The following is a 25,062-nucleotide window of genomic DNA, read 5'->3' as shown; positions in this document are numbered from 1 at the left end:
TATAGTCTAGTTTACTCACCAAATACTCGCTGAATTTCAGCGCTGAATGCATGCGGATTCAGCGCGGATTCCTCGAGTATTCCGCGCTGAATTTGTCAAGAGCTGATTACGAGCTGAACACTTTCCTAGCAGAATACGCAGGGATTCTGCTTACATTCTGCTTATATTCTGCTCGGAATTCAGCGTCAGTTGATTTCAGGCGGAAATATTTCCTTGCGTAATCCGCTCCTTTTGCTCTGTGTGAACGTAGCCTAACATATATGACCTTCCCGCTCTTCTCTGGGGATCTGTGCAGCTGCACAATGTAAATGGGCCGGACTCTTCTATTACCATCAGATATGGATTCCCTGCCCCCAGTCCATCAGTTTTCATCATGGCGGCATCTTATTCTCACCGGGTCTGAATGACATGAGATTTATGTATGATCGCCTTCTATGTCCCCATCCACCATTACAGATAACGGTCCCACCCAGAACGCTTCATGACAGCCTGCTCTACCAGCAATTTATGGCAGGTCCGTCAATCATGGCTGACAGAGTCCCCTCCCTTGTGATACGCCGCTGAGGGCTCACAGACAAAGGAAGACGACAATAATATGGATGGATGTATATTTATTGTGAGAGCGCGGATATATCCAGCATAGAGCGGATGATGAAGCTGTGACCTCGCTGTTATCAGCCAAGGTCTAGAATGGCAGGACACATCCCATCTAATAACCGCGCGACAGACGGGAGCGCCCAGGACATCCATACGTCTCTGTCCTCCAGATATATTACACTGTACCAGGGACAGGACATTGCTGCGTGCGCTCATGAGCGTTGGGTGTTAACTCTTCACTGACTTTTTCTCAGCAGTCACTGCAGGAAAATGTAATTAAAAAAAAACCAAAAATACTCAAAACCAAACAAAGCAGTAAAGTGTGGGCATATCAATTATACTGTGGCAAATTACACTGGCGATAACGAGGAGTTAGGATGGCCCATAGATTGGGGTCGGGCTCTGCCGACTGCGCACCCCATCCCCAAGTGAGTCAATACAGGACCCAACACTAGAAGATAAACGGCTGAGGGTGCCAGACTGGGAGATCAGGGTGCAGGCGTCCCCGGGAAGAGATGCGGAGGTGACAGCCCCCATCATGAGGGTGCCACGATTCTAGATTCAGCCCCTCAGACAGTGGTCGTCACAGTTGCTCATAGGACACCATAAAAGCCTCGGCTCTCTCTTATTTCCTCTGACATCCGGGGAGAGTTTCATTCCTGATCCAGAAGAAATCTTAGGTTCTTGATGTCTCAGATGAGGGAAAGAAGTTCATTGGTAAGATCATATCGCTTCCCCTTCCAGTGAAAACAGATGGGAGGACCAGCATTGGATCCTGTGGAAAATTCAAAGCAAGGACTCAGCTCAAAGGCCAAGGACGACTTTACCAGTCCGACCCCTCCAGTTCTCTCGGGGGCCGGGTGATAGACTCGCCCGTTCTCTGGTAACATGACAAGTTTCTCAGGCTGGAAGGTGACCGTCAGCTTGTCCCCTCCACCGCAGTATGACAGGTGCTGGGCTCCCAGACTCTCATCGCTTAACAGGTGGGTGAAGACCACCGGGCGGTCATCACAACGAATGTAATTCCTCTCCCGGCCACAGGGGGAGATGTAAGGGAAGTCCTCTGTGTATCGACCGCTCTCGTTTCTCCGAACTTGTTTGAAGAAAAAGACGAGAAATTGTTTGTCTGAAAGATAAAAATTAAATAAAATAAAAATGTATTATTTGGAATTAGGAGATGAGAGAGGATTATGGGAGGGAGCACAAAGAGCAAATCACGAGGGCTAGAGGACAAGGATGGAGCGCAACAGCCAATAAAAACACAAGGAAGTCTGAATATTATATCGAATCTGCCATGAAGGTCACAAAAATAGAGGATCTGGGCAGCAGGGTACGTACCGGGCCCCCAGGGCGATCACACAGACACAGGGACAATATCTCACCAAGTATGGCACCACCAGAGGAAGAAAAGCCATTACAGGCTGCTTATTGAAAGCATCGCTATGTCCGGGTATAGATGTGCGGGGTCCTCCGGTGATACAAGCTGTTATCCCGATGGGGGTACCAGGGATCACACCGCTCACCTTGTATCAATGCCTGGCAGCCTGACAGAAGCCACATAACACCTATAATATATTCTGGGCTTATGTCTCCTAGGGCCAGGAGGCCATTCAGTAGTAACACTAAGGTACCCGGGACTATGAATACCGATACTGAGCTTGGCTCTAATACTCCTTCATCTTCCTAAGCCTTATACAGTCCGATTAAGACGTAATTTCCGTGTCGTCCTGGACATACTGGGTGTCGGGCTATTTACTGGGCGATAGCTCTGCATCCAGGGACGATTACTCTGCACGCACTATACATCTACATGGCTAAACCGGAAGAAACACAAGGATCTGGATCAGACACCATACCAATCAGCAGCTTCTGAAGCCATCATGGACTGGCGGGGTATAGAAGGGTTTGGAGTGATGTGGAGCTATGGAGACGGATGTGATATAAAACTTATAAGAGGTGTAAAGATCCTCAGATATAGGAAGAGACTGGCAGGATTATACATCGAGGGCAGGGATATTGTATACAGGTGTATCCTACACTCCAGTCTATGGACATGTTCCCGGTCTATAGGCACCTCACTCATATAGCCTAGGATACCAGGGCTCCAATCTGGACCTGACAGGACACCAGGGCTCCAAACTGGACCTGACAGGACACCAGGGCTCCAAACTGGACCTGACAGGACACCAGGGCTCCAAACTGGACCTGACAGGACACCAGGTCTACTAACTGGACCTGACAGGACACCAGGTCTACAAACTGGACCTGACAGGACACCGGGACTCCAAACTGGACCTGACAAGACACCAGGTCTCCAAACTGCACCTGACAGGACACCAGGTCTACAAACTGCACCTGACAGGACACCAAGGCTCCAAACTGGACCTGACAGGACACCATGGCTTCAAACTGAACCTGACAGGGCACCAGGGCTCCATATTGGACCTGACAGGACACCAGGGCTCCAAACTGGACCTGACAGGACACCATGGCTTCAAACTGAACCTGACAGGACACCAGGGCTCCATATTGGACCTGACAGGACACCAGGGCTCCAAACTGGACCTCACAGGACACCGGACAGGGACCTGGTATCGGAGGACATATGTAGAAATTAGTCCCCCCTCTCTATGTTTTTCCAGAAGAAGCATTAGCACGCTGCCCCCTTCAGCCCCATACATGTAGTGCACCCCCTGAGCCGCTCCAGTGCAGCCATGGAAATGTCTGCAGAATATAATGTGATGTATATGGCGGAAGCCGCCAGATGGTGAAGGCGATCAGCTGCCTAATGACACGATAAATGCAAAATTATACAAAATAATAAGCAATCCAATCTTGCTAATAACAGAAGTGTGAGAGCGGGAGGGAAGCGGATAAATCAGAAGGCGGACGTTCATCTCACACCAGGTGTTACCAGGACGGGGGAGCAGGGTCCACCTGAACATAAAGTGACTGTAGGGGGTGGATATGGCGGCACATAAGGGGCACTTTCACACCTGTATATAGGGGCCTGACCTGCCATCCATGACAGCGGAGGACCAGGGGCTGCACTACACATCGGTCAGTCCTCGGCCCTGATGAGGTTATACTGATGCTTCACACCGGGTTTCCTATTAGGTAATGTACGGTTGCATCCTCCGGCTATGAAACGCTTTCTCACATTAACTAAAGTGTTCTGCTAATATGCTGAGGTGCTAAACGGATCAGCAGAGAAGAGTAGGTGGGAGAGCTGCTAGGTAACATGTTCTGCGCGTGACACGCGGGCTGAGCAGGAAGCCACCGGGACAAATCCGAACCACCGCATAAATCCTCTGTGCTGCTGGGGGCCGACACTGTCGTCTCCCACATCCGCACACTCCTCTCCTGACATCCTCTGTGCTGCAGGAAGCTCCTGTACACCTGCACTACAATTGCTCTCCACCATTGCATTACCCTCACAGGCACAATCTGGGACCCAAAGGGTTACTGTGCATTAGATGAAGAGTCTGTGAGAAGCCCACCCGAGGGTCCTCATCTGTTCTCCACTCAGGAGGATGCAGACGCTTCACTCTCCATGGAAACTGAGGAGCCTGGAAAAAGGAGGATCAGCCTGAGAGAGAAGCGTGCTCAGCGTGATAGCACCACCTACACACCGTATATTACAGGAGGGGGTTCACAAACTGGTAACTCCACCAGCAGAATAGTGAGTGCAGCTCTGGGGTATAATACACGATGTAACTCAGGATCAGTAATGTAATGTATGTACACAGTGACCCCACCAGCAGAATAGTGAGTGCAGCTCTGGGGTATACTACAGGATGTAACTCAGGATCAGTAATGTATGTACACAGTGACCCCACCAGCAGAATAGTGAGTGCAGCTCTGGGGTATAATACAGGATGTAACTCAGGATCAGTAATGTGATGTATGTACACAGTGACCCCACCAGCAGAATAGTGAGTGCAGCTCTGGGGTATAATACAGGATGTAACTCAGGATCAGTAATGTAATGTATGTACACAGTGACCCCACCAGCAGAATAGTGAGTGCAGCTCTGGAGTATAATACAGGATGTAACTCAGGATCAGTAATGTATGTACACAGTGACCCCACCAGCAGAATAGTGAGTGCAGCTCTGGGGTATAATACAGGATGTAACTCAGGATCAGTAATGTAATGTATGTACGCAGTGACCCCACCAGCAGAATAGTGAGTGCAGCTCTGGGGTATAATACAGGATGTAACTCAGGATCAGTAATGTAATGTATGTACGCAGTGACCCCACCAGCAGAATAGTGGTGAATTCTGTCTCGGGTCCCATGTGTGTTACGGGAAGAGTCAGCAGAGCTGCAGTGCAGTTACAATGTTGTCTTCTATCTTACACAGTCACCATAGACATCCCCTCTGCTCCGGGCCCGCAGATCTGCCATCCTCCCAGAATCCTTTTCTCTCATGTGCTCCAAATAACTTCTTGCTTCACTAAACTTTATGGCCATATGACTGCATATAATATATCAGCAAAGACTTATACTACACAATCCGGGAGTGGAGATCACAGGCGGCATAAACCACGGAACACACCGAGCTTATCTACCGCAGCATACACAACAACACCTCCCCGCAGCATATACACCCCCCCCCCCTATAAGAAGGAGGAGGAGTCCTGACCATAGGAGCTTACACTCTATAAGGAGGAGGAGTCCTGACCATAGGAGCTTACACTCTATAAGGAGGAGGAGTCCTGACCATAGGAGCTTACACTCTATAAGGAGGAGGAGGAGGAGTCCTGACCATAGGAGCTTACACTCTATAAGGAGGAGGAGGAGTAGTCCTGACCATAGGAGCTTACACTCTATAAGGAGGAGGAGGAGTCCTGACCATAGGAGCTTACACTCTATAAGGAGGAGGAGGAGTCCTGACCATAGGAGCTTACACTCTATAAGGAGGAGGAGGAGTCCTGACCATAGGAGCTTACACTCTATAAGGAGGAGGAGGAGTCCTGACCATAGGAGCTTACACTCTATAAGGAGGAGGAGGAGTCCTGACCATAGGAGCTTACACTCTATAAGGAGGAGGAGGAGTCCTGACCATAGGAGCTTACACTCTATAAGGAGGAGGAGAAGTCCTGACCATAGGAGCTTACACTCTATAAGGAGGAGGGGGAGGAGTCCTGACCATAGGAGCTTACACTCTATAAGGAGGAGGAGTCCTGACCATAGGAGCTTACACTCTATAAGGAGGAGTCCTGACCATAGGAGCTTACACTCTATAAGGAGGAGGAGTCCTGACCATAGGAGCTTACACTCTATAAGGAGGAGGAGTCCTGACCATAGGAGCTTACACTCTATAAGGAGGAGGAGTCCTGACCATAGGAGCTTACACTCTATAAGGAGGAGGAGGAGTCCTGACCATAGGAGCTTACACTCTATAAGGAGGAGGAGGAGTCCTGACCATAGGAACTTACACTCTATAAGAGGAGGAGGAGTCCTGACCATAGGAGCTTACACTCTATAAGAGGAGGAGGAGTCCTGACCATAGGAACTTACACTCTATAAGAAGGAGGAGTCCTGACCATAGGAGCTTACACTCTATAAGGAGGAGGAGTCCTGACCATAGGAGCTTACACTCTATAAGGAGGAGTCCTGACCATAGGAGCTTACACTCTATAAGAGGAGGAGGAGTCCTGACCATAGGAGCTTACACTCTATAAGGAGGAGGAGGAGTCCTGACCATAGGAGCTTACACTCTATAAGGAGGAGGAGGAGTCCTGACCATAGGAGCTTACACTCTATAAGGAGGAGGAGGAGTCCTGACCATAGGAGCTTACACTCTATAAGGAGGAGGAGGAGGAGTCCTGACCATAGGAGCTTACATTCTATAAGGAGGAGGAGGAGTCCTGACCATAGGAGCTTACACTCCATAAGGAGGAGGAGTCCTGACCATAGGAGCTTACACTCTATAAGGAGGAGGAGGAGTCCTGACCATAGGAGCTTACACTCTATAAGGAGGAGGAGGAGTCCTGACCATAGGAGCTTACACTCTATAAGGAGGAGGAGTCCTGACCATAGGAGCTTACACTCCATAAGGAGGAGGAGTCCTGACCATAGGAGCTTACACTCAATGCCATACAGGTGACCCAGGGATCAGTAAGCTCTTCGACCTCTCTCTGTGGGTCTGAGGCCTCCATCTTTATAAATACCAGACATGGGGTCATACAGGGGGCACTATTCAGATTGTGTTTCTGTTTTGGGGTCCTCCATGCCCCTCCAGTTCGCGGCCTCTAATATGCGCAAAAGTTGCTCAGATTTTCTAGTATTTCTGGTCTTTTCATCCTTACATGAATATTTAATTTCCGAGGTGGATTAAGTCGTCCCCTCGCCGTTTCTGCCGCGCTCCGGAGACAGACAGGCCGAAGTTTCCTGACTTATAATTAATTCTCGCCTTCTCCTGCCCTTTTCATTGCAGCGTGCCGGGGACGCGTCCTGCATGCTGAGTGAGGTGACAGCGCCGCCCGGACGTCTCATTCCCAGAGACAGGATGAGAGCGCTGGAGCACAGATGCTGCCACCACTGCTGCCGCCATCTCACAGCTCAGAGAATGCACAAGAGTCGCCCAAAGAGAAAGATGGAGGTGACGGCCTCCTGCCCGGTCATGTCCTGCTGCCTCCAGTATATGTCAGCACTCCATCTAACGTGTTTGGAGGAAACCAACATGACCCTCTTCCTGCAGCCAAAGACTTACAGAACAATCATATTCTTAAAGGGCAAAACCTCCAGGATGATAAAAATACTGTAACAGGAAGATTTAACCCTCATAATGTGAAAGGAGTTACTGAGACTATGGTGCAAGCGTGGTATAGACCACCAGTATAACACCGATCCCAACACTTCCACCAATCAGCCGAGAATATAACTAGTATAATGCTGCCCCTATATACAAGGATATAACTACTATAATACTGCTCCTATATACAAGGATATAACTACTATAATACTGCTCCTATATACAGGAATATGACTACTATAATACTGCTCCTATATACAGGAATATAACTACTATAATACTGCTCCTATATACAGGAATATAACTACTATAATACTGCTCCTATATACAGGAATATAACTACTATAATACTGCTCCTATATACAGGAATATAACTACTATAATACTGCTCCTATATACAGGAATATAACTACTATAATACTGCTCCTATATACAGGGATATAACTACTATAATACTGCTCCTATATACAGGGATATAACTACTATAATACTGCTCCTATATACAGGAATATAACTACTATAATACTGCTCCCTATATACAGGAATATAACTACCATAATACTGCCCCCTATATACAGGAATATAACTACTATAATGCGGTTCAGGGAAGAAACAGAGTGCTGCACCTCACACCTATGGCTGATACTAGTGCCGCTAGGCTAAATAAAAAACACATCAGAATTTTGTGTATGAATTGATCAAGCCATACTGCCCCATGTACCTCGTGCCGGTATCTGATACACACGGGTCCCTACACTAAGTCCACACCGTGCCAGTCAGTGGCCACCAACCCCGCAGGCGCGCATAGCCAGGGATTGGGGGCCATGGGACGGCCCTGCGACCCCCATGCCACAGGACCAGACCCAAAAACACCACACCAGAACCCGTCCAGCACCGCCGGCGGAGAAGGTCGCCCCCAAACAGCACAAGTCTGGATGAGATATTGCGCTCACCATAGCTGCTGCAGACAGAATGGGAAAAGACAGGAGGGATTAAAACCATGTGCACTCAGGTGTCTCCTGCTAATTGCGGTCATGTGGGTCTCACCAGGAGGAGTGCAAAAACACTGAGAAAGAAAGAAAGCAAAATGCAATACAGGAGAGAAAAAAGCGCTGCACCTCACACCTATGGCTGATACTAGTACCTCTCGGCTGCATAAAAAACATCAGAATTTTGTGTATGAATTGATCAAGCCACACTGCCCCATGTACCGCGTGCCGGTATCTGATACACATGGGTCCCTACACTAAGTCCACACTGTGCCGGTCTATACTATAATACTGCCCCCTATATACAGGAATATAGCTACTATAATACTGCTCCTATATACAGGGATATAACTACTATAATACTGCTCCTATATACAGGAATATAACTACTATAATACTGCTCCTATATACAGGAATATAACTACTATAATACTGCTCCTATATACAGGAATATAACTACTATAATACTGCTCCTATATACAGGAATATAACTACTATAATACGACATGGAGAGAAAGGAGCAGCTACACATCACACCTATGGCTGGCACTAATGCCTCTCGGCTATATTTAAAAACCAACGCCAGGATGTTGGTATATAATTTGATCAAACCATATTGCCTCATGTACCACGTGCCGGTCTTCTGGCCCATGAGTCCCTACACTAAATCAACACTGTGTCGGTCAGCAGCCGCCAACCCTGCAAAGCAAGCGCAAGCAGGAAAGGGAGGCCATAGAATGGCCCTGCAACCCCACTGTCACAGGACCAATCCCCAAGGGCCCCCCACACAATATGGTTTGATCAAATTATATACCAACATCCTGGTGTTGGTTTTTAAATGTAGCTTAGAGGCATTAGTGTCAGCCATAGGTGTGATGTGCAACAGCTACTTTTTCTCTAGTTTTGTATAACTACTATAATACTGCTCCTATGCATCCCATAAGGACAGGGGGGCGGTAGCGGTGGTCTCCTTGGTCTGGGTCCTCACTATGAGGCGGTAGCGGTGTTCTCCTTGGTCTGGGTCCTCACTATGTGGCGGTAGCAGTGTTCTCCTTGGTCTGGGTCCTCACTATGTGGCGGTAGCAGTGTTCTCCTTGGTCTGGGTCCTCACTATGTGGCGGTAGCAGTGTTCTCCTTGGTCTGGGTCCTCACTATGTGGCGGTAGCAGTGGTCTCCTTGGTCTGGGTCCTCACTATGTGGCGGTAGCGGTGTTCTCCTTAGTCTGGGCCCTCACTATGTGGCAGTAGCGGTGTGCTCCTTGGTGTGGCTCCTCACTATGTGGCAGTAGCGATGTTCTGCTTGGTCTGGGTCCTCACTATCTGGGTCCTCACTATGTGGCAGTAGCGGTGTGCTCCTTGGTGTGGCTCCTCACTATGTGGCGGTAGCAGTGTTCTGCTTGGTCTGGGTCCTCACTATGTGGCAGTAGCGGTGGTCTCCTTGGTCTGGGTCCTCACTATGTGGCAGTAGCGGAGGTCTCCTTGGTCTGGGTCCTCACTATGTGGCAGTAGCGGTGGTCTGCTTGGTCTGAGTCCTCACTATGTGATGGTAGCGGTGTGCTCCTTGGTGTGGCTCCTCACTATGAGGGGGTAACGGTGTTCTGCTTGGTCTGGGTCCTCACTATGTGGTAGTAGCGGTGGTGTCCTTGGTCTGGGTCCTCACTATGTGGTAGTAGCGGTGGTCTCCTTGGTCTGGGTCCTCACTATGTGGTAGTAGCGGTGGTCTCCTTGGTCTGGGTCCTCACTATGTGGCAGTAGCGGTGGTCTTCTTGGTCTGGGTCCTCACTATGTGGCAGTAGCGGTGTTATGCTTGGTCTGGGTCCTCACTATGTGGCGGTAGAAGTGGTCTCTTTGGTCTGGGTCCTCACTATGTGGCGGTAGCGGTGTTCTCCTTAGTCTGGGTCCTCACTATGTGGCAGTAGCGGTGTGCTCCTTGATGTGGCTCCCCACTATGTGGCGGTAGCAGTGTTCTGCTTGGTCTGGGTCCTCACTATGTGGCAGTAGCGGTGGTCTCCTTGGTCTGGGTCCTCACTATGTGGCAGTAGCGGAGGTCTCCTTGGTCTGGGTCCTCACTATGTGGCAGTAGCGGTGGTCTGCTTGGTCTGGGTCCTCACTATGTGATGGTAGCGGTGTGCTCCTTGGAGTGGCTCCTCACTAAGAGGGGGTAACGGTGTTCTGCTTGGTCTGGGTCCTCACTATGTGGTAGTAGCGGTGGTCTCCTTGGTCTGGGTCCTCACTATGTGGCAGTAGCGGTGGTCTTCTTGGTCTGGGTCCTCACTATGTGGCAGTAGCAGTGTTCTCCTTGGTCTGGGTCCTCACTATGAGGCGGTATACTGAGGAGCTGTAATCGTGTGTGACATTCACATTTTGGATTTTTATGAACACATTTTCGCTCTCCTCGGCTCGGCAGTGAATCCGCTCTGTTAATTTGTCCTCGTAAAGCGCCCCATCCTCGGCGCTCGCCTGTTAATGTCTTCCTAATGCTGAGCAGCTGTTTGTAGAGGGAGCGCTGAGCGTACATCACATATATAACCCGCCGTGTGTTTACCGCTGACATCTTCAGAGCTTCAGTGCCAAATCCAGCTGAAGAGCAGCGACTGTGTGAGATGTAGCGGTGACAATGCACACTGCCAGCCAGGCGGGTGAGAAACAGACTGGCTGGGGAGAGGGGGAACACAGACTGGCAGGGGGAAGAGGGGGAACACAGACTGGCAGGGGGAAGAGGGGGAACACACAGACAGGCAGGGGGAAGAGGGGGAACACACAGACTGGCAGGGGAAGAGGGGAAACACATAGACTGGCGGGGGTACAGGGGGAACACACAGACTGGCGGGGGTACAGGGGGAACACACAGACTGGCGGGGGTACAGGGGGAACATACAGACTGGCGGGGGTACAGCGGGAACATACAGACTGGCGGGGGTACAGGGGGAACATACAGATCGGCGGGGGTACAGGGGGAACATACAGACTGGCGGGGGTACAGCGGGAACATACAGACTGGCGGGGGTACAGGGGGAACATACAGATTGGCGGGGGTACAGGGGGAACATACAGACTGGCGGGGGTACAGGGGGAACATACAGACGGGCGGGGGTACAGGGGGAACAGGCTGGCAGGGGTACAGGGGGAACACACAGACACAGGGGGAAGAGGGGGAACACAGACAGGCGGGGGTACAGAGGGAGAAAAGGGGGAAAATACAGACTGGCAGGGAGAGGGTGGAACACAGGCTGGCGGGGGAGGGGGGGAACACACATGCTGGTGGGGGTACAGGGAGAACACACAGGCAGGGGGAAGAGGGGGAAACACACAGACTGGCGGGGGTGGGGGGAACACAGACTGTCAGGGGGAGGGGGGGACACAGACTGGCCAGGGAGATGGGGAAACATACAGATTGGTGGGGGTACAGGGGGAACAGAGACTGGCAGGGGGACAAGGGGGACTGGGACTGGTGGAACGAGACAGAGGGTCCTATTACACTGAGCGATTAGTGAAAAAACGCAGAACTTGAGCGAACAAACGTGGAATTACAGCGAACGATTAGCGAACAATTAACGATAATTTTAGGTTCAGATCTAAATAAACGACAAACGAACAATTTTTCAAAAGTTGCCTGCAATTACACAGAACGATTATTGTTTAAATTCGAACGATTGAAAGATTTTTCGCACGATAAAATCGTCCCGTGTAATAGGGCCCTAACGGTGGGCGGGAAATAGACTGGCGGGGGGATGGGGGAACAAGGACTGATGGGGGACAAGGGAAACAGACTGGCGAGGGGGGAACACACAAACAATACAGACTGGCAGGGGGATATGATGTATAACAATGAGGAGTCCCTAATACCGGCAGAGCCCCCAGTACATCTCACACTGTGCAGCACACATATACAGGCCTGGGCTATAGACTGAGTGTCTGGTTTGTGGTTGGTGCCACATTGAAGCCCCCTGCTCCACAGCCGATAAATCTGCAGCTCACCCGCCAAGATACATAGGAATGAGGGGAAAATCATCAGATGGCTGCAGTTGCTCCATAGGAAGAGGAACAGAACCTTGGATAGTGTTCTGTGCCGCCAATCTACTGTAACTTTGGGTCACAAATCTTGGTAGTGCTGCACCGTCCCCTAACACACCCTGTAACCATCTCCTGGCAGCCACCATGTTGCTACTGGTGGGGACTCTTGAAAGGTGTTGAAGTGCTGACTGCTTTCTGACCTTTAGCCTGGATCCGTGGCGGTCACACAGTCTGTCAGTGACTGGACTTACCATCGGCAGGAGGGTGCATGCTATCGGGCGCGCCATCCTGACAGAAGAATTGCAAACACAAAAAACTAATTTCCTGGAAAGGGATTTCATTCCAAACTGATCATCCCATCTAGTGAGCAGGATTGTTTGTAGATGACGCTGAACACTCAATTGATAGTATCTGATTGTTCCCAAACGGGACGTGAATATCACCATCATATTGTTATATTCAGTGCTATATATACAATAACCTATATACAGGCACAGTGTGAATGTAAGAGTTGTCTTAGTGTTGTGCGCTTTCCCCTCTGATGGTCGGCGGTCACACGGGTGCTCATCTATCTCAGACAGCAGTAGCGGTAACTAGCACAGCTTGGTATCTATCTTATCTAGTTTTTCCTCTCTTTGTGGCAAGCAGATAGCCACAGTACGCTGCAATACACATCTTTCCTGGGGTTCTGACCGGCAGCGCTGATCTATATATTTTATCTTATATTTATATAATATATATATATTTATATAATATATAATATTTGATCTATATATTTTATCTTATGTGTTACATGATTGCTGATATTTTCCCCTTAATAGGGGCGTCCAGAGTTAGATAAAGGATCTGCTGTTTTATTGCCCTGCAACCGAGCATGGGATGAGCTGACACAACTATCCACAGAGGCCGAGCTTTCTTTCTGTAATCCCCGACAAGGCCTTTAGGGGCGCTCTTACACATGGCTGTGCACACACCTCTACAGCTCAGAAAGCAGAGACACGTTAGCACGGCTCTTCATGTGCTGAGTGACCTGTAGCGCCCCGACCAGGACTGCCTATGTCCAGGCTATACTGTACAGCCAGTGACCACAGCCTACTATAGAGGTCTGTTGGATTTTTTGCCATCCTCACAGATTACAAGGCTTTGGTGCCCCCTGGTGGCTGATGTTTGGTATTGCACAACCAGCATTTCCACACTATCATTCCTGCTTTCTTTGTACACAAGATACTGCGCTACAATGATGGAGGCGATACCATGGAGAGAAGTGACGAGAAGAGCAGCACAAATACGGAATGAATCAGCAGCAGTGGACAGTGGAGGCCGGGCTGCAGTCTATTACTCCCTGTTATCAGCAGCAGGGGACAGTGGAGGCCGGGCTGCAGTCTATTGCTCCCTGTTATCAGCAGCAGTGGACAGTGGAGGCCGGGCTGCAGTCTATTGCTCCCTGTTATCAGCAGCAGTGGACAGTGGAGGCCGGGCTGCAGTCTATTGCTCCCTGTTATCAGCAGCAGTGGACAGTAAAGGCCGGGCTGCAGTCTATTGCTCCCTGTTATCAGCAGCTGTGGACAGTAAAGGCCGGGCTGCAGTCTATTGCTCCCTGTTATCAGCATCTGTGGACAGTGGAGGCCGGGCTGCAGTCTATTGCTCCCAGTTATCAGCATCTGTGGACAGTGGAGGCCGGGCTGCAGTCTATTGCTCCCTGTTATCAGCAGCTGTGGACAGTAAAGGCCGGGCTGCAGTCTATTGCTCCCTGTTATCAGCAGCTGTGGACAGTGGAGGCCGGGCTGCAGTCTATTGCTCCCTGTTATCAGCAGCTGTGGACAGTGGAGACCGGGCTGCAGTGTATTGCTCCCTGTTATCAGCAGCAGCAGGGGACAGTGGAGGCCGGGCTGCAGTCTATTACTCCCTGTTATCAGCAGCTGTGGACAGTGGAGGCCGGGCTGCAGTCTATTGCTACCCGTTATCAGCAGCTGTGGACAGTGGAGGCTGGGCTGCAGTCTATTACTCCCTGTTATCAGCATCTGCGGACAGTGGAGGCCGGGCTGCAGTCTATTGCTCCCTGTTATCAGCAGCAGGGGACAGTGGAGGCCGGGCTGCAGTCTATTGCTCCCTGTTATCAGCAGCAATGGACAGTGGAGGCCGGGCTGCAGTCTATTACTCCCTGTTATCAGCAGCAGTGGACAGTAAAGGCCGGGCTGCAGTCTATTGCTCCCTGTTATCAGCAGCTGTGGACAGTAAAGGCCGGGCTGCAGTCTATTGCTCCCAGTTATCAGCATCTGTGGACAGTGGAGGCCGGGCTGCAGTCTATTGCTCCCTGTTATCAGCAGCTGTGGACAGTAAAGGCCGGGCTGCAGTCTATTGCTCCCTGTTATCAGCATCTGTGGACAGTGGAGGCCGGGCTGCAGTCTATTGCTCCCTGTTATCAGCAGCTGTGGACAGTGGAGACCGGGCTGCAGTGTATTGCTCCCTGTTATCAGCAGCAGCAGGGGACAGTGGAGGCCGGGCTGCAGTCTATTACTCCCTGTTATCAGCGTCTGCGGACAGTGGAGGCCGGGCTGCAGTCTATTGCTCCCTGTTATCAGCAGCAGGGGACAGTGGAGGCCGGGCTGCAGTCTATTGCTCCCTGTTATCAGCAGCAGTGGACAGTGGAGGCCGGGCTGCAGTCTATTGCTCCCTGTTATCAGCAGCAGTGGACAGTGGAGGCCGGGCTGCAGTCTATTACTCCCTGTTATCAGCAGCTGTGGACAGTGGAGGCCGGGCTGCAGTCTATTGCTCCCTGTTATCAGCAGCAGCAGGGGACAGTGGAGGCCGGGCTGCAGTCTATTGCTCCCTGTTATCAGCAGCTGTGGACAGTGGAGACCGGGCTGCAGTCTATTGCTCCCTGTTATCAGCAGCAGCAGGGGACAGTGGAGGCCGGGCTGTAGTCTATTGCTCCCTGTTATCAGCAGCAGGGGACAGTGGAGGCCGGGCTGCAGTCTATTGCTCCCTGTTATCAGCAGCAGTGGACAGTGGAGGCCGGGCTGCAGTCTATTACTCCCTGTTATCAGCAGCTGTGGACAGTGGAGGCCGGGCTGCAGTCTATTGCTCCCTGTTATCAGCAGCAGTGGACAGTGGAGGCCGGGCTGCAGTCTATTGCTCCCTGTTATCAGCAGCAGTGGACAGTGGAGGCCGGGCTGCAGTCTATTACTCCCTGTTATCAGCAGCTGTGGACAGTGGAGGCCGGGCTGCAGTCTATTGCTCCCTGTTATCAGCAGCAGCAGGGGACAGTGGAGGCCGGGCTGCAGTCTATTGCTCCCTGTTATCAGCAGCTGTGGACAGTGGAGACCGGGCTGCAGTCTATTGCTCCCTGTTATCAGCAGCAGCAGGGGACAGTGGAGGCCGGGCTGTAGTCTTTTGCTCCCTGTTATCAGCAGCTGTGGACAGTGGAGGCCAGGCTGCAGTCTATTGCTCCGTTATCAGCAGCTGTGGACAGTGGAGGCCGGGCTGCAGTCTATTACTCACTGTTATCAGCAGCTATGGACAGTGGAGGCCGGGCTGCAGTCTATTACTCACTGTTATCAGCATCTGTGGACAGTGGAGGCCGGGCTGCAGTCTATTACTCACTGTTATCAGCAGCTATGGACAGTGGAGGCCGGGCTGCAGTCTATTGCTCCGTTATCAGCATCTGTGGACAGTGGAGGCCGGGCTGCAGTCTATTACTCCCTGTTATCAGCAGCTGTGGACAGTGGAGGCCGGGCTGCAGTCTATTACTCACTGTTATCAGCAACAGTGGACAGTGGAGGCCGGGCTGCAGTCTATTACTCCCTGTTATCAGCAGACTCAGGCAGATTATAGGAGTCCTCTCTCTGCTGACACATGGGTCACGCTGAGCCTCAGCCGCTCACACACAGACTGGTTCTTGTGCACCTGACCCTTGTTTCATTGAAGAATCCAATGACTGGTCGGCCTCATCCCAACAGACGACTGGCTTCCTCCATACATGTGAGCGCCGTCTGTGTGTGCCGGAATATATAACATATTTATAGACCCCCAAAACCTGACAGGGGCCAAACCAGCACTATCTGTCCAGGGAGTATATCTGGGATATATATATATATGTGTGTCTGTGTGTGTGTCTGTGTGTGGCAGATGACGCTCCCTCAGACATATATACCAGGAGAATCCCCAATGTATACCCCAGATGGACACTATGAGCCTTACTAGGGACAATGGTTTGGGGGTTCTTTGCGGTGCAGCCATAGTGGCCCCTGGGTGAGCTGTATACTGAGGGGCCCCATCTCACTAAGTGTATGTCTATGGTCTTTAACCTGTGGCTCTATAGATGTTGTAAAACTACAACTCTCAGCATGCAGATGACTAGTGTATGTGACAACTATAGAAATCTGCTGCTGCTTTGCTGCCACCATGTGTCCAATAGAGGAATTACAGTGATGGCCAATGCGGGAGGTGCAGGGTTCTCATCCTCCTATATACTCCGATCTGCTCTGCACATCCATCTCACTGGAATCACTGATATATTCCCAAAATACCAAATGAAAATAGTGACTGATCTCATATCTGTGTCCGGGAACGATGATCCTAACACTCCGCAGAATATCTGCTTTACAGCTTTATAAAACAGGTCTGAACAGTAATCCTTAAAGGGGAACTCCAGTGGAATATTTTTTCTTTCAAATCAACAGCTTTTTTCCCCGCTGGTGTTACCTTTAAATCCTTCCCAATGCTACACTAATGCACTCAGCCTGTAGGTGGAGCCATTGCTCCATATACAGTTATTTACCTACTGACCCCTTATGAATCTCTCTCCATTAGCTGCAGCTGTAAACTCTGACGGTATTTCATCACTTTGGGTGATCACATGACCGCCCCCCCCCCCTATTACTCCTGGTACTTTACCTTTAAAGCAGGTGATGAAGTTCTTCACTTTGGCGTCATCAAGAAAGAGCTGAAAAGAGAGAGAGAGAGAGCGAGGTCACAGCCGCCATGTCACCAGAGAATAATACACATACATTATACACATTATACAGTGTGGCCCCTGACCTCCTTCATATAACATTATGGGGCCCTTGACTTCCTCCATATAACATTATGGGGCCCCTGACCTCTTCCATATAAAATTATGGGGCCCCTGACCTCTTCCATATAAAATTATGGGGCCCCTGACTTCCTCCATATAACACCATGGGGCCCCTGACCTCCTCCATATAACATCACGGGGCCCCTGACTTCCTCCATATAATATCATGGGGCCCCTGACCTCCTCCATATAACACCATGGGGCCCCTGACCTCCTCCATATAACACCATGGGGCCCCTGACTTCCTCCATATAATATCATGGTCATGGGGCCCCTGACCACCTCCATATAATATCATGGGGCCCCTGACCGCCTCCATATAACGCCATGGGGCCCCTGACCGCCTCCATATAACGCCATGGGGCCCCTGACCGCCTCCATATAACGCCATGGGGCCCCTGACTTCCTCCATATAATATCATGGGGCCCCTGACCGCCTCCATATAACGCCATGGGGCCCCTGACCTCCTCCATATAACACCATGGGGCCCCTGACTTCCTCCATATAATATCATGGGGCCCCTGACCGCCTCCATATAACGCCATGGGGCCCCTGACCGCCTCCATATAACGCCATGGGGCCCCTGACCGCCTCCATATAACACCATGGGGCCCCTGACTTCCTCCATATAATATCATGGGGCCCCTGACCGCCTCCATATAACGCCATGGGGCCCCTGACCACCTCCATATAACGCCATGGGGCCCCTGACCGCCTCCATATAACACCATGGGGCCTCTGACTTCCTCCATATAATATTATGGGGCCCCTGACCTCTGTATCAATCTGAATGTCTTCTACTCTGATGTCTCTAACACTGTGGCCCCCGCAGCTCTCTTCTGGGGCCCCTGTGGTCTCACCTGCCCCTGGTGGTCGATATAATAGAAGTATTCCCGGATCCGGGGCTCAGGGCTCTGTCCCTGTACATAGTGAACCCCCCTGTGGGGGCCCCGGGTGCCGGGGAGGGGGGACAGGAGGCTGCGGGGACCCCTGAGGGAGAGTCCTCGGAGCAGCGCCGGGCAGGCCATTGCTAGGAAAGACCGGGGACGGCTCAGCGCTGACAGGCCGCAATGTTACTATGGCAACCGGTCCAGTTATCTGCTTGCACCGGAGGAAACAAGAGCCCAGCAGAAAGGTTCCGGGTACATTCTGTCTGGTGTGTGTGTATCAGACCCTCCATGGGGTAAAGAACACGATATCAGGGGTATTACAGGCCTGGAGATTATACAGGAGCCCCAGACCGCTGCCAGGAAGAGGAAGACCTGCAGCCGCGGAGCTAACACTGTACGAATCAGCAGACGCTCAGGCCCCGCCCACAACCACGCTCAGGCCCCGCCCACAACCAAACACAGGCCCCGCCCACAGGTAGTGACCAATGGAAGCAGTTTTTGCCAGTATAACTGGGCCAATGGTATCCCCATTACTGGCTACTGGGGGCCGGTATGTGTCACTTAGTGTAATCTGAGGGCCCGGCCCGTAGCTCCGTAATCTGAGGACCCGGCCCGTAGCTCCGTAATCTGAGGGCCCGGCCCGTAGCTCCGTAATCTGAGGGCCCGGCCCGTAGCTCCGTAATCTGAGGGCCCGGCCCGTAGCTCCGTAATCCGAGGGCCCGGCCCGTAGCTCCGTAATCTGAGGGCCCGGCCCGTAGCTCCGTAATCTGAGGACCCGGCCCGTAGCTCCGTAATCTGAGGACCCAGCCTGTAGCTATATAATCTGAGGGCCCGGCCCGTAGCTCCGTAATCTGAGGGCCCGGCCCGTAGCTCCGTAATCTGAGGACCCGGCCCGTAGCTCCGTAATCTGAGGACCCAGCCTGTAGCTATATAATCTGAGGACCCGGCCCGTAGCTCCGTAATCTGAGGGCCCGGCCCGTAGCTCCGTAATCTGAGGGCCCGGCCCGTAGCTCCGTAATCTGAGGGCCCGGCCCGTAGCTCCGTAATCTGAGGGCCCAGCCTATAGCAGTTTCGGGGCCGGGGTGAGCGTCCAGCACAGACAGCCTCTATCACAGGCCGGAAGCTCACAGCTGCAGCCCCGCGGTGCCCGCACTCCTCTCCTCCTCGGTGCGATGACGTCATGTGTGCTGACAAGCAGCTGTGAGCTTCCCTAATAGGGGATAGGGGGAGATGGTTTTGTTCTGTCCCCTATTAGTGCTGTTCTGGGGTCACTTCCCTGCACTGAGCCCCCACAGATCTATGTATTCTGATCTGCCACAAAGCATCCAGGGCCCAACTACAACAACTGCAGGCACTACAACTCCCAGCATGTACTGACAGTCTGCAGCCCTCCGGATATGCTGGGAGTTGTAGTACAGTGTAGACAGATGTATTGCTGGACCTTCAGGGCTGATGGTTGTCACCCACAGATTGCAGCCACCAGGAGCCTTTGCACACAGTGATTATTATTACAGGGTTGTCCTCTCAGAGACTACAACTCCCAGCATACCCTGAGAGCTGAATAAATGTAGGGATTTGTCACAGATACAGATGAATCCAGGAAAGGACGGGGTCAGCATGTCGTGTCTCACTGGTTCTATATAGGTGGCCCCAAGGATCATTTCCTTTAGTGGGCCACAGGCACCCCAGTCCGACACTGGACAGAACCGGTCCCCGAACTAAGATGTCCCCGGCCCCCTTCCTTCCTCCATCACGTCTGTTTGATGAGAACAGCGGGCAACAAGCAGAGCGGCAAGTGCTAGGGTATACACCATGCATGTAACCGGGGGGGGGGGGGGGGGGGGGGGGGGGGGGCAAAGTGCCTAGGGCAGCATGAACTCCAAATACAGGCCTGCTCCCATCTGCAGCATGCCGAGGTGTGATCAGAGGACAGTGCAGGGATCGGGTATAAAGAGGACTACAACTCCCAGCATGTCCAGGCATTACAGAGATAAAATAAGAGTGGACTACAACGCCCAGCATGTCCAGGCATTACAGAGATAAAGTAAGAGTGGACTACAACTCCCAGTATGTCTGGGCATTACAGAGATAAAGTAAGAGTGGACTACAACTCCCAGCAAATCACTGACTCTCACTTGTCACAAGGTCATGTCTAAATCCCATACTGTAAAAGGACCTGCTGACATCACAAGATCACATGACTTCCTCAAGTCATGTGACTGTACAGCATTTGTGTGAGTTATTCAGTTTAGCATGGCTGGTCTACATGGCTGCCACAAGTTAGCTTCTCTCTGCAGGCTTAGTAGTGGAAGCTGTCTGATAGACGGCATCCATTACTAAGGGTGCGTTCACACCTACAGGATCCGCAGCAGATTTGATGGTGTGTTCAGTTATTTAAATAAAATCAGCTGCGGATCCGGTAAGTGTGAGCGTAACCTAAGGGTGGTATTACACGGGCTGATGGGAGCCCGATAATAACTATTACACGGCCCGATAATCGTTTAACAAGGGCTGCAGTGACATCGTTACCGATGTCCTTGTTTAAACTTTATACATTACCTGTCCAGGCTGCAGGGCTCCTCTTCCTCTGTGCTTCTCACCGGGTCCCGCGCGCCCCAGCTTCAGAGCGGCCGGTCAGCCGATCACGGCGGTCCCGGCCTGTGATTGACTGAGCGGCCTGTCAGCTAAGACAGCCCACCCTGAGGCGCGGGACCCACAGAGGAAGAGGAGCCCTGCAGCCTGCATAGGTATGTATTCCTCTTTGCATATCGTGGGCCGTGCACCGCTATTACAAGTAGCGGTGCGCGGTCGGCTCCCAACAATTATAGGTCAGAACCTATATCGACAATCAGCCGATGATCGTTGTCTTTATTATGCAGAACGATAATAGGCTGGATAGGGTCGATTATCGTTCCGTGTATTAGTACCCTAAGTCGGGGGTTAGTGTTAGTGATAAAATGGCTAACACTAACCCCCCCCCCCCCCAATATTTCCCCAGTATCCAGTGCCACCAGGGGTACTGAGAAGAGCCTAGTGCCAGCAGGCTGCTGCTTTTTTCATAACCAGCCAGGTTAAAAAAAAAAAACAAACAGCAGCAGCCTAGTAGTACCAGGGTGGGAAGGGCCATTTATTTTGGCCCTCCCCAGCCTAATAATACCAGCCTGCTACCGCCCAGTCCAGGAGAGCCAAATATGACGCTCCGGGACTAATGGCATCCGGCTCTTGCTTGGTAATATTAGGGGGGAAGCGGTAGCCATTTTATACTGACTAACTTTAAGCCCCGACTTTGTAATGGATGCCATCCACTACTAAGCCTGTAATGTAAAGAAAAAAAAACAAGACACAATTGATAATTATTTTTTATTTGTAAAAAAAACACCCCTAAAACCCTCATTGACCATTTTATAAAAAAAAACAACTAGTCATCAATATCGTCCATGGAATCCAACATAGTTCTAGAAATACCGGTGTCTAAAAACCCCTCAGGGGGTTAAAAGGGTACTTCGGCCATTGCCCCTTTTTTCAGAATGCCCTGGGGGGATGGGGCGGTGAAAAGAATAACACTCACTTACCTCACTGGCTGCTCTCCCTCCCCATTCAGTTGTATCCACAATTGCTGATACAACTGAATATACTGCTGGCAGGAGCTCCTTCTTCTGCCTCTGGGACTTCTGCCAGACCTGACAAGAGGAGACCAGAGCCCAAGAAGAAGAGCAGGAACCTGGACAGGTGAGCTTATCCCAAGAAATACAACCCCCATCATGCCCTGCTAAACAGTTCATGGTTTGAGTTGTAGTTTTGCAGCCTGTAGCTCTCCAGGTTGCAGAACTACAACCCCCATCATTCCCTGCTGGTAGCTCGTGATGGGAGTTGTAGTTTTGCAGTCTGTCTCTCTTCAGGTTGCAGAACTAAAACACCCATCATGTCCTGCTGGCAGTTTATAAGAGGAGTTGTCGTTTTCCAGCTGGAGAGTCAAAGATTGGGAAAAATTGATTAGACAGTCAGTCCATTAATTATAGGGGACAATGGCACAGTACACAAGGGGGACATAGTGGCACAATGCAAGAGGTGGAGGTTGTGCCACATTACATGAGGAGGACAGTGACAGTTCATTAGAACACGGTGACACATTAGAGGGTGTCACTTTAGGATGCATTCACACTATGGGATAACCCGCTGTGGATTGTGTTGCTCGCCCCCACTTGCGCGCATCTCCATTCTATGGTGAGGCAGATTCCGCCATCCCCCCAAAGAATTGACATGTCAATTCTTTAGACGGACGGGTGTCTGCGTCTTATTTTTCTGGCTCACTCTGTACTGAACCCTCCTGCAGCTTCATCACTCTGTACTGAACCCTCCTGCAGCTTCATCACTCTGTACTGAACCCTCCTGCAGCTTCATCAATCTGTACTGAACCCTCCTGCAGCTTCATCACTCTGTACTGAACCCTCCTGCAGCTTCATCACTCTGTACTGAACCCTCCTGCAGCTTCATCACTCCGTACTGAACCCTCCTGCAGCTTCATCACTCCGTACTGAACCCTCCTGCAGCTTCATCACTCTGTACTGAACCCTCCTGCAGCTTCATCACTCTGTACTGAACCCTCCTGCAGCTTCATCAATCTGTACTGAACCCTCCTGCAGCTTCATCACTCTGTACTGAACCCTCCTGCAGCTTCATCACTCTGTACTGAACCCTCCTGCAGCTTCATCACTCCGTACTGAACCCTCCTGCAGCTTTATCACTCCGTACTGAACCCTCCTGCAGCTTCATGACTCTGTACTGAACCCTCCTGCAGCTTCATCACTCCGTACTGAACCCTCCTGCAGCTTCATGACTCTGTACTGAACCCTCCTGCAGCTTCATCACTCTGTACTGAACCCTCCTGCAGCTTCATCACTCCGTACTGAACCCTCCTGCAGCTTTATCACTCCGTACTGAACCCTCCTGCAGCTTCATGACTCTGTACTGAACCCTCCTGCAGCTTCATCACTCCGTACTGAACCCTCCTGCAGCTTCATGACTCTGTACTGAACCCTCCTGCAGCTTCATCACTCTGTACTGAACCCTCCTGCAGCTTCATCACTCCGTACTGAACCCTCCTGCAGCTACAACAGATTGTGCAGGACCCTCCTGCATCTTAAGGCCCTATTCCACCAACAGATCTGACGACTGATTATCTGCCAAAGATTTGAAGCCAATCCCAGTCTTTCCTTTATGACCTGTTCTCTGATTATAGTCTGTTCCTGGGTTTGGCTTCAGATCTTTGGCAGATAATCTGTTATCAGATCTGTTGGTGGAATAGGACCTTAAATCACATTGTGCAGGACCCTGCTGCAGCTTCATCACATTGATTTCCAACTTCCAGCAGCTCTTTCTTATATGGATTTGTTTTATCTGTGTTACTTATCTGCTAATTCTTCTTTAGGATCCATTGTTTTCTCTTTTGGTGGCTTCAGAGACAATTACCAGTGATCAATAGAGCTAAGGGTCCATTACACAGGGCGACTCTAAGCGGTTTGTTAAAGGACAAGTGCCATGAAAAACTTTTTCTCAGTAATTGAAGTACATTACAAAGTTCTATAACTGTGTAATATGCTTCAATCACCTATCTGCCCCCCTTCCCTGTCTTTTCCCCCTCCACCCCTCACCAGGAAGTGTCCTGACTCACACAGACCTGATTACTGTCGTCACCGTCACCAAGTTCTTCTCTCAGCTCCTTCTCCTGTTACAGCAGCCCCCCCCCCCTCCCCTGCCTTGTCAGGTGACTCAGCTTGCTCAGCTCTCATTGGCTGAACAACTGCAAGCCATCACTTGGACTGGGGAGGGGGGGCTGCTGTAACAGGACCTAGAGCAGCCCTCCTGCTGATGACTCATCCTCATGGTGCGTTTACATGTAACAATCGTACGAATTTGCGCAATAACAATCGAATTCGAACAATAATCGTACGTGTAAACGCAGCGAACGATCAAACGACGAACGATACATCGCTCATTTTGATCTTTCAACATGTTATCAAATCGTCGTTCACAAAAAATTCGCAAATCGTTCCAAGTGAACAGTTGTTTGCCGATTTAACCAATGTTTGAGATAGGCTTAAGCGTTTGCAAAACGATCGCAAAACGAATTTTCTGTACGATATATCCGTACCGTCTAAACGCTGCTCGTTATGAAAAAAAAATCGTTACTCCGACATCGTTAATCGTACGATCGGGCCAATTATCGTTACGTGTAAACGCACCATCACAAGAAGGAGCTGCCTGGTGACGACAGTAATCAGGTCTGTGTGAGTTAGGACACTGCCTGGTGGGGGGTGGAGGGGGGAAAGACAGGGAAGGGAGGCAGATAGGTGATTGAAGCACATTACACAGTTATATAACTTTGTAATGTGCTTCAATTACTGGGAAAAGGTTTTTCATGGCACTTGTCCTTTAAGCCAAACACTGATAATCGGCCTATGTAATATCATCGTTTGGTTGCTTGGTTTTTACCGGGCATAAAATCCTCGTCCGTCGCTCATACATGTATTGTGTAATAGGGGAGCGATGGGTGATGAAAGTGAAGGGACGCACAAATAATCCAAATGATTGTTCGGGCAGCCACTTCCTCTGCCATCCGCACAATGTCTGAGCATCTAACAGCTCAGGGAAAACATACGGCAGCATCTGGTGCTGTAATACCATGACACACAATCATCTTCCTGGAACCATTTGATATTGTAACTTGAGGAAC

The 25,062-nt window shown here is 50.8% G+C and overlaps 1 protein-coding gene across 1 annotated transcript; it reads right to left on the bottom strand.

Annotated features, from left to right (window-relative positions):
* Positions 1-594: 594 nt before the first annotated feature.
* Positions 595-18,716, bottom strand: C2H8orf82 (chromosome 2 C8orf82 homolog). Its single transcript, XM_069956986.1, has 3 exons — positions 18,300-18,716; positions 17,258-17,306; positions 595-1,723 (listed from the first exon to the last, which is right to left on the bottom strand). The coding sequence occupies exons 1-3, from the start codon at positions 18,465-18,467 to the stop codon at positions 1,290-1,292; spliced, it is 651 nt and encodes a 216-aa protein (XP_069813087.1). The 5' UTR covers positions 18,468-18,716; the 3' UTR covers positions 595-1,289.
* Between the last annotated feature and the right edge of the window lie 6,346 nt (positions 18,717-25,062).

The sequence above is a fragment of the Dendropsophus ebraccatus genome, chromosome 2 (assembly GCF_027789765.1).
Source record: "Dendropsophus ebraccatus isolate aDenEbr1 chromosome 2, aDenEbr1.pat, whole genome shotgun sequence".
NCBI lineage: Eukaryota > Metazoa > Chordata > Amphibia > Anura > Hylidae > Dendropsophus > Dendropsophus ebraccatus.
This window is presented reverse-complemented; position numbering and strand designations above follow the sequence as displayed.

Excerpts from the sequence above, each read along its gene's own strand:
- C2H8orf82 (XM_069956986.1), bottom strand. The coding sequence starts at position 18,467 with ATGGCCTGCCCGGCGCTGCTCCGAGGACTCTCCCTCAGGGGTCCCCGC. Across the intron at positions 17,307-18,299 it reads ATATCGACCACCAGGGGCAG|CTCTTTCTTGATGACGCCAA; the intron begins GTGAGACCACAG and ends CTCTCTTTTCAG. Across the intron at positions 1,724-17,257 it reads CTTCATCACCTGCTTTAAAG|ACAAACAATTTCTCGTCTTT; the intron begins GTAAAGTACCAG and ends TTTATCTTTCAG.